Source organism: Panthera pardus, unplaced genomic scaffold (genome assembly GCF_024362965.1).
Source record: "Panthera pardus isolate Hobbes unplaced genomic scaffold, ASM2436296v1 HiC_scaffold_3, whole genome shotgun sequence".
Lineage (NCBI taxonomy): Eukaryota > Metazoa > Chordata > Mammalia > Carnivora > Felidae > Panthera > Panthera pardus.
In genome coordinates, this window is record NW_026526876.1 from 47,098,481 (window position 1) to 47,108,824 (window position 10,344).

General features: G+C 37.4%; 1 protein-coding gene across 1 annotated transcript in view; it reads left to right on the forward strand.

Moving 5' to 3' along the window:
* RPS6KB1 (ribosomal protein S6 kinase B1) overlaps positions 1 to 4,233 on the forward strand; it is an 80,321-nt gene extending 76,088 nt beyond the window's left edge. Inside the window, exon 16 of the mRNA XM_053893096.1 lies at positions 4,218 to 4,233. Within this exon, the coding sequence (XP_053749071.1) occupies position 4,218 (1 nt within the window). The 3' untranslated portion in view covers positions 4,219 to 4,233. The remainder of the gene's footprint in view (positions 1 to 4,217) is intronic.
* The last annotated feature ends 6,111 nt before the right edge of the window (positions 4,234 to 10,344 follow it).

Consider the following 10,344-nt stretch of genomic DNA (forward strand, 5'->3'; position numbering starts at 1 on the left):
TACATTCCAGATGCCTGGGTGGCTGTGTTGGTTAGGCATCTGACATCAGCTCAGGTCAGGATCTCATGGTTCAGGTCATTAGTTTGAGCCCTGCACCGGACTCTGTTGCTGTCAGTGTGGAGTCTGCTTCGGATCCTCCGTCCCATCTCTCTCTGCCCCTCCCCTGCTCTCTCTCTCTCTCAAAATAAAAATAAAATAAAATGTAATATAATATAATGTATTTATATTTGATCCCAAAGTAATGTGCTTTAGCTTGAAAAATTGTTTGGTTTCATTAAATCTAGAGAGTTTGGGGCACCTGGGTGGCCCAGTTGATTAAGTGTCTGACTTTGACTCAGGTCATGATCTCACGGTTGGTGAGTTTGAGCCCTGTTTTGGGCTCTGTGCTGACAGCTTAGAGCCTGGAGCCTGCTTCAGTTTCTGTGTCTCCCTCTCTCTCTGCCCCTCCCCCACTCACGCTCTGTCTCTGTCTCTGTCTCTCTCTCTCTCTCAAAAATAAACATTAAAATTTTTTAAAAAATATCTAGAGAGTTTTGTTGTAGGTCAAAACATAAATTAGTTACCTCCTTTCTTGTAGAAGAACTTTTCAATAAGTTTCAGATGTGGCTTGTGTCTAAAAGAAGGATTTGGTGTTTTGTAGAAGAAAGTTCAGTACAGGAGGTATGAAGGATCTATTGGCTTGTTTAATGTTCTCAGTGTTCTTGGGGTGCCTGGGTGATGCAGTCAGTTTAGCATCTGACTAATGCTTCAGATTAGGTTCACGTCATGACTTCGCTACATTGTGGGTTCAAGCCCCACATCAGGCTCTGTGCTGATGCCTCCAAGCCTGCTTCAGATTCTCTGTCTCCCTCTCTGCCCCTCCCCCAATCATGCTCTGTCTCTATCTTTCTCCCAAAAATAAATAAACATTAAAAAAATGTTTTTTAATGTGTTCTCAATGCTCTTGATATACGCAGATTAATTAAAAACATGGACTATGGTGGGGCGCCGGAGTGGCTCACTCGGTTAAGCATCTGACTTTGGCTCAGGTCACAATCTCATAGTTCATGAGTTTGAGCCCTGAGCTGGGCTCTGTACTGACAGCTCAGAGCCTGGAGCCTGCTTTGGATTCTGTGTCTCCCCCTCTCTCTCTTCCCATCCACCACTCATGCCCTGTCTCTCTCTCTCAAAAGTAAATAAGCATTGAAAAAAATTAAAAAACAAACAAACATGGACTGTGGTGCCAAACTTCCTTGGATTCAGCTTGGACAAATTGTTTAACTTTGCTGTTTCTCAGTTTCCTCATCTTAATGTGGTTTTTGTGAGAAATTTTTATTTATTTACATAATTGTGAGCAACACACAAACATATACACATGTATGTGTTCAAACATATACATACTGTCTCATGTATGACATTAAGAACAATCTAAAAACAAAGGAAGCACTGTACATCTTTGCTATTATATATCTTTTCAAATTTTCTTAAAAAATGTTTTTATATTTATTTTTGAGAGAGTGAGAGTGAACATGAGCAGGGGAGGGGAAGAGAGAAGGGTATAGAGGATCTGAAGCAGGCTCTGTGCTGGCAGCAGAGCACCTGGTATGGGACTCCAACTCATGAACCGTGAGATCATGACCTGAGCCGAAGTTGGATGCTTAACCAACTGAGGTGCCCCTTCAAATTGTTTTTTAAGTTTATTTGACAAAGCTGGGGGGGGAGGGGAGGGGGGTGCGCATGCACGCGTGTAAATGGCGGAGGGGCAGAGAGAGAGGGAGAGAGAGAATATCTCAAGCAGGCCCCGCACTGTGAGTGCAGAGCCTGACATGGAGTTCAGTGCAGGGCTCAAACTTATGAACCATGAGATCATGACCTGACCTGAAAATCAAGAGTTGAATGCTTAACTGACTGAGCCACTCGGGTGCCCCTATTTGTCTTTACAAATTAAACTTAATACCATTCCTCAGATGTTTACCAGTGCCACATCTTTCTCCTGAAAGTATTAAAATTTATTTTAAATTTTGATATGGTAATTACTTGATTCTTTTGTTTATTTTTTAAATAGGTTTTTTTGAAAGAGCTGTTTGCTCAAGACAAGAAACTCTCAATTTGTTCAGATCCAGAAAGAATAGATCAATTTGAAATATTCTTCATAAAATGGCTATAAGATGCAGCAAGTGCTAAGAAACATGAATTTATGAACATAGCCACATGCTTTTTTCCTTTCAGTTTGATTTAAATTTAATATCCTCCCACAATGGAAAATGATTTACAATAAAGAGATGAACTGGAAGGAATAGGAAAATGGAAACAAGATGTCATTTCTTTTTACTATCCAACAGATTTACCATCTGTTTTAAAGTGTTTGACCATCTACAGTAAATGAAACAAAATGCTTTTTAAAATAATGTAATACTTTAAACTATTTTTACTACCAAACTCTCCCTCCCCTGTGAACACATTCATTTTTCTGAGTAAAGGTTTATTTAAGCTCCACTTACATCTATGTTGTTTTTAGCTCATTTCCTTTTTAAAAAAGCAATTGGTGAGTTTATTTCCCAGTTTAGCTGTTATAATAAAATATAAAAGACATTTCTGTTTTGGCCTCTACTATAGCATTATTGAAAGCTATGAAAGTCACAGCAAAATATAGGACAGCATAAAATTAGAAACTGGTGGTGTTTCTGTAGCAGTAGTTACTGCACTTGCAATTTCCCCCCTTCTTGCTACCAGCCCGAATCTGAGTCACCCCTGTGTACCAGACAACAAACCGTAAGTGTGTTGTTTTTTTTAATCTTTTTAAATTACACTTCTTTTATTTTTTTCTTATTCATCTTCATTCATAAAAATGGTTAAGTGATAATAGAGATTATGGAGAACATAAAGAAGTGAATTTAATTTTTCTCATACAAAACTTTTATTCATTCAAACGAACTTTTTTTAATAACAGCTTTACTGAGATATTATTAACATAGTATAAAATTTATCCTTTTAAAGTATACGGTTCAGTGGGTTTTTTTGTGCATTCACAGAGTTGTGTAACCATCATTATTATAAATTTAGAACATTATCTTCACTTCAAAAAGAAATCCATTCCTCCATCCTCCCAGCTGCTAGCAACCATTAATCTACGTTCTGTCTCTATGGATTTGCCAGTTTTAGACATTTCATATAAATGAGTCATATAACATGTGTCCTTCCTGTGACTCACTTCTTTCACTTAGCATATTTTCAAGGTTTATCCATGTTGAAGCATGTATCAACATTTCTTTCCTTTTTATTGCTCAATAATATTCCATTATATGGATATGACATGTTCTTTATTCATTCACCAGCCGATGGACATTTGAATTGTTTCCCACTTACTGACGATGTTAAGACAATGCTGCTTTTAACATTCATGTATGTTTTTTTTTTTTTTTAAGTAATCTCTACACCCAACAGGGGCTCAAACTTAGAGCCCCAAGATCAAGAGTCACACGCTGTACCAACTGAAACAGCCAGGAGCCCCCCATGTATAAGTTTTTATATGGACATAGGGTTTTCATTTTTTTTAGTATGTATATAAAAATGGAATTGCTAGGTCATATGGTAACTCTATGTTTAACCTTTTGAGGAGCTGCCAGATTATTTTCCAAAGGCGCTGTACCGTCTTACATTCCCACCAGCAGTGTGTAAGGGTTCCAGCTTCTTCACATCCTCTCTAACACTTGTTATCTGTCTTTTTGATTGTAGCCATCCTAATGGTTATGAAGTGGTATCTCATTGTGGCTTTGATATACATTTTACTGATGGCTAATGATGTAGAACATTTTTTCATGTGCTTATTGTCTATCTGTATGTTTATGTCTTCTTCGGAGAAATGTCCTTTCAGATGCTTTTTTTTTTTAATTGGTGTTTTTTGAAAAATGAAAAAACAAAACCTATTCGAATGGTTTCTGGTTCATTTTACTAGTATAAATTGTCATAGCTGGTTCATTGAAAGCAAACATTTAAAATGGATTTACTTCAGGATGCTGTGCAGAAAAATGGGTGAAGGATAAACTGTCTAGCCCACGTAGCAGGATAGCCCTCTTGTACTTCCATGTGCCCTGACCCATGGTGATGATGACACACATCCTGGTGGCATGCTGCATGTGTTGATTTAGCCTTGTCCACATTGTACTAAAGTGAAATAGGTGTCAGGCTGTCACCATTCACACTAATTTTTATTTTTTAATGTTTTATTTATTTTTGAGAGAGTATGAGTGGGAGAGGGGCAGACAAAGGGGGGGACAGAGGATCCGAAGCAGCGACCTGATGTGGGCCTTGAACTCACGAACCAGGAAATCATGACCTGAGCCGAAGTTGAACGCTTAACCAACTGAGCCACCCAGGCACCCCTCACACAAATTTTTAGAAAGAAACCTTTACCAAGGGAGCAGCTTCGGACTCTGTCTTTTTAAAACCTTCTGAACTGTGACTTGGAGCCTGCAGAGTAGACTGTGGCTGTGGATGTCAGTGCAACCATCAACATTGCTGTTCAAGAAATTGCAATTTACGTCCGTTCCAAGTTGTAAATGCTAGTCTTTTTTTCAATAAAAAGACCATTAACTTAAAAAAATGAGTTTTTGTCTTTTTTTTCTTAGATTTTATTTAAACTCAACGTTACTTAACATATAGTGTAGTATTGGTTTCAGAAGTAGAATTTAGTGGTTTATCACTTACATATAACACCCAGTGCTCATCACAAGTGCCCTCCTTAACGCCCACCACACATTTAGCTGTCCCCCCAACCCAATTCCCCTCCAGCAACCCTGTTTGTTCTCTATAGTTAAGAGTCTCTTATGGTTGCCTCCCTCTCTGTTTTTATCTTATTTATTTTGCCTTCCCTTCCTCTATGTTCATCTGTTTTGTTTCTTAAACTCTACATATAAGTGAGATTATATGGTATTTTTTTCTTTGACTAACATTTCTCTTAGCATAATACACTCTAGTTCCATCCATGTCGTTGCAGATAGCAAGATTTCATTCTTTTTTGATGGCTGAGGGTTTTTTTGTCTTATTAATGAGTTTGACTTTACATATTCTAGATACAGTTTCTATATCAGGTATATGGTTTGCAAATATTTTCTCCCATTTTGTAGGTTGTATTTTACTTTCTTGATGATATTTTTTTTAATGTTTATTGTTGAGAGAGAAGGAGACAAAGTGTGGGGGAGGGGCAGAGAGAGAAGGGGACAGAGGATCTAAAGCAGGTTCTGTGCTTAAAGCAGGTCTGAGCCTGTTGTGGGGCTCAGACTCACAAACTATGAGATCATGACCTAAGCCAAAGTCAGATGCTTAACTGACTGAGCACCCAGGTGCCCCAATGGTATTTTTTTTTTCTTTATGTAGGCTCCACACCCAGCGTGGAGCCCAATGTGGGGCTTGAACTCACTTGACCCTGAAATCAAGACCTGAGCTGAGATCAAGAGTCAGATGCTTAACTGACTGAACCACCTAGGCACCCCCATTTTTTTAATGTTTATTTATTTTGAGACAGCAAGTGAGGGAGGGATAGAGAGAGAGAGAGAGAGAATCCCAAGCACACTCTGCACTGTCAGCACAGAGCCAGTGTGGGGCTTGATCCCACAACCTATGACATCATGACCTGAGCCAAAATCATGAGTTGGATGCTTAACTGACTGAGCCACCCAGGCACCCCAATATTTGATGTTATTTTTGAAGCACTAACATTTTTTATTTTGATGAAGTCGAATTTATTCTTTTCCTTTAGTTGCTTATGCTTTTAGTGTTATCTCTAAGAAACCATGTCCTAACCCAAGGTCACAAAAATTTACTTCTATTTTTTTTTCCTAAGAGTTTTATAGTTTTAGCTCTTACATTTGTGATCCATTTTGAGTTAACCCTTATATATGGTATGAAGTAGGAGTCCCAATTAATTTTTTTTATATATGGATATGTAGTTTACTTAAAGACTGTCTCTTTCCTATTGCATTTCCTTGACATCTTTCTTGAAAATCAGTTGACCATAAATGGAAGCATTTACATTTCTAGTCCATTGATCTATATGTCTGTTTCTATAACCAGTACCATACTGTCCTGATTGCTGTGTTTTGTGTTATGTTTTGAAATCAAGAAGTGTCAGGACTGTAACTTTATTCATCTTTTTCAAGATCCTTTTGGCTATTTTGGGTCCTTTGCGTTGCTGTGTGAATTTTAGGATCAGCTTGACAATTTCTGCAGTTTTGTGTAGCTTTCATATCTTTATGAATATATAAATATGTCTTCTACAACACATTTATATTTTAAACCAAATTATAATATTACATTTTTCTGCAACTTTCTTTTCTCCCCAGTGTTTTATTATGAAAAATTTCAAACATAGAGATAATGAAAGAATTGTAGTAAACACCCAAACACACTGCCCTCTCCACCCCCTACCCCCAGTCTATATTCTACAGGTGACATTTTGGTATATTTCCTTTATCGTGTAATAAACCATTCCTAGCCATAGCCACATATTCTGTCTACCCCTCAAACCACCTTATTATTTTGTGCATTTTAAAGCAAATTACATTTATCAGTATACTTCACTTTTAAATATATCATCATATGTATTGTTAACTAGGTTCAATTTTTTAAATAACTTTTTTATACAAAGTGAAATGCACAGATCTCGAGTGTATATCTTGTGAGTTTTGACAAATACATTCACCTGTGTAATCTTAACCCTTTTTTAAGACACAGACCTTTTTTCATCACCCCAAAATATTCTATATTTTCCCACTCAATTTCTGTCCTTATCCCTTGTGAAAAACAACCACTGTTTTAATTTTTTCACCATAAATTTAGTTGTTATAGAATTATGTGCTCTTGTACAAGGCTTCTTTACTCAGCATAATGCTTTTGAGATTCAGTCATACTGTTCATTCATACTATTTGAGAATCATTCACACTATTGTGTATCAGTAATTTTTGTTGTTGTAGTAACCATTGTATGATGCCCCATTTTTTAAATCAATTCTTGTATTGAATAAATTTCCACCTATCTGTACCACCACAAAGTTCAGATAAGGTTTTTGTTTACATTTAAATTATGATTGTTATACTAGTTATAGTAATGATTATTAGGAAGCTTTGTAAATGTAGACATACTCCCTGAATTAAATAAATGCTTTTATCAGTCTTTTACATATACTAGAGATTATGCAGACTAGTTGTGTTCATTTACCCTGGAAGGACTAAAATTTAAAACAAATAGCAAAGAAGTTTTATTGACCTTCCTAACTTGCTTTCTCTTACTTTACAGATGGGCTTCTCAAACTTTCATGTGCATTTAAATAACCCCAGTCACCAGGAGATCTTGTTAAAATGCAGATTTTGATTTGGCAAGTTTGGAGTGAAGCCCAAGATTCTGCATTTCTAGTAAGCTCCCCGGTGATGCCAATGATGCTGATCCCTGGAGTAGCAAATATCTCCAGCCAAATTGCACTGCTTACCCTTCTCTGAATCTGTCTTGAACTCCCATTTCCATGCCTTAAAATAAGCATGTTTAAAATACTTAGGACAGAAAGGAAAAGAATCCGTAAAGTAAGAATAGGACATTATGTAAAAAGAATAGGCAGTTTTTTTTTAAGAACAGACAGAATTTTTAAAGAATCAGATATTCTATAAATGAAAAATATTTCATTAAAGTTAAAAAATAAGACCTCAGTGGAAGGGATGGAATCTTCTTCATTTATTTATCTACATTATTCATTTAGGACTTAACATGTTGCCTAAATTATTACACAATATTTTTGTAAATCTATCCTTCAGAGAATGACAACAGCTTACTCCTTCTTTGTTCATTGCCATATATAATGGGTACTAAATAATCTTTGATGATGAAGAAATGAGGATGTTTGGGGCTGCAAATAACAGACAACCCACCTCAAAATGGTAAAATAATTCAAGAATTTGTAGTCTTATCTTACATAAGAAGAATTCTAGAAGTAGGAAGAGTACATGGAATATATGATCAGGATGCTGGATCTATTTCTCTTGTGTTTCTCCTGACTTTGCCCTCCTCAGTTTTGTCAGCTTTGTCAGCTTTGTCTTCATGTTTGCTTTCTTCATGATGGCAACATGGCTGCCACCATCTTTCAGTCACCAGCTGAAACAGCAATTTTCCTTGTTTATGTCCTATAGGAGATAAAAACCTATCCTCTAATCATGGAATAAAAATCTTTTAATACACAGTTGCCGGGGAAATGCCACTCATGGCAATGGGACAGACCATCTTTGCCTGAGTTAGCGTGCTACATGGAGCAAAGAAGTGAAAACCTGAACAAATTTTTCTCTTAGGAAGGGAATTAGAGGAATGAATGCATGGTATGCAACAAATAGTGGCTCTCTGATGGCAAATTTCAGATCAAACAAAAATTATAAAAGTTTTATAATAGCATGCTAGAATACAAATAGAAAATAAGAAAAAAACCCAACCAGAGTCCTTCTACATTTGTCTTCCTTTGTATTTGCTAGGACTATTTTGTTGCACATTAAAGAAAACCCAATTTGAATGGCTTTAATTATAAAAGATTTTATTGGAAGATAATGTTATCATAGACTGAAAAATTACATTGGGGGCAGAGTAGAGGTATAGATCTACCTCCGGAAAAACTAAAACCCAGGGTATAAAAGTCATCAGAGGTCTTTTTCCATCGCTTTTCTACACCTTTCTGAGCAAATTCCTCTCTCTGCAGATTGACTGCCTCTGCTTCCCTATTCCACCCAAGAGCCACAAGATTGCTGATAGCTCTAGCATTTTTTACTTATAGCTTCAACAGCCATTGGGAAAAGAATGGCTCAAGTCTTTGTGTCCAAAGTCCACATATTCCTGGATATGCTCTGGTCCACCCAGTTTGAGTCAGATGCCCACCTTCAGAATTAATTGTGGTCAGAGATGTGGGGTTAGATTTTGCAAAATGGGTGTTCCCACAATAATAATATGGATGGGAGTTCCCGCAATAGCAATATGGATAGGATCCATAACAATATGGATACCATAGGTATCCTGTAAACTGATGATGAAAGATTTAGGATATTCAGTATCTTCACGTTTTGTCCTTCACAAATACAAAAATGACACTTAGTGTAGAAGTGGAGAGGAGGGGCGCCTGGGTATCTCAGTCGATTAAGCATCTGACTTCAGCTGAAGTCATGATCTCCTGGTTCATGAGTTTGAGCCCTGCATCAGGTTCCATGCTCACAGTGTGGAGCCTGCTTGGGATTCTCTCTCTCTCTCTCTCTCTCTCTCTCTCTCTGCCCCTCCCCCTCTCATGCTCATGCTGCCTCTCTCTCAAAAATAAATAAATAAACTTTTAAAAAAATTATAAGGGTATTGCATATTTGTGGGTTTTTTTAACCATTTCTTCTCCCTCCCTCCCTTCCTTCCTCCCTCCCTCTTTCTTTCTTTCTTTCTTTCTTTCTTTCTTTCTTTCTTTCTTTCTTTCTTTCTTTCTTTCTCTTCTTTCTTTCCCTCTCTCTCTCTCTCTTCCAGAGGGAGACGGAGCATGTGTGAGTGGGGGAAAGGGACAGAGGGGAGGAGGGAGAGAGAGAAAGAGAACCCCAAGCAGACTCCGCCCTCAGTGCAGAGCCTGACACAGGGCTCAGTCTCATGACCCTGGGATCATGATCTGAGCTGAAATCAAGAGTTGGATGCTCAACTGACTGAGCCATCAAGGTACCCCAGGAAATTGCATATTTGGTTACTAAGTAACATCAGATTTCTAAGTGGCAAGCTGATCCCATGTATGTTATTCCCTGATAGAATAATTAGGGGCAGGGGAATGGCCTTTCTTGAATAAGAAAGGAGGAGCACCAAAAAGTGTCCACATTCAAAAATATATTTTGTGCTTTTATAAGTTAAAAATTGTTGTGGCTTAATGAGTCTGGGCCTATCAGAGTTGATACTTAGTAAGTGTATATGAAATTAAATACTTAAAATATCTTATATAAAAATATACTTTTGGGCCACCTGGGTGGCGCAGTCAGTTAAGTGTTCTACTCTTGAGCTCAACTTAAGTCATGATCTCGCAGTTTGTGAGTTCAAGCTCCACATCAGGCTCTGTGCTGATGGCATGGAGACTGCTTGGGATTCTCTCTCTCCCTCTCTCTTCCTCTCCCCAGCTTGTGCTCTCTCTCTTTCTCTCTCAAAATAAATAAATAAATAACACCTTAAAAAATTAAAAAAATATATAACTTTTAAAAATTATTAAAAAGTAAGTGGTTAGAACCCAGCAATTGCACTACTAGGTATTCATCCAGGGGATCCAGAACATGCACCCCAAGGTTGATAGCAGCACTATCAACAATAGCCAAAGTATGGAAAGAGCCCAA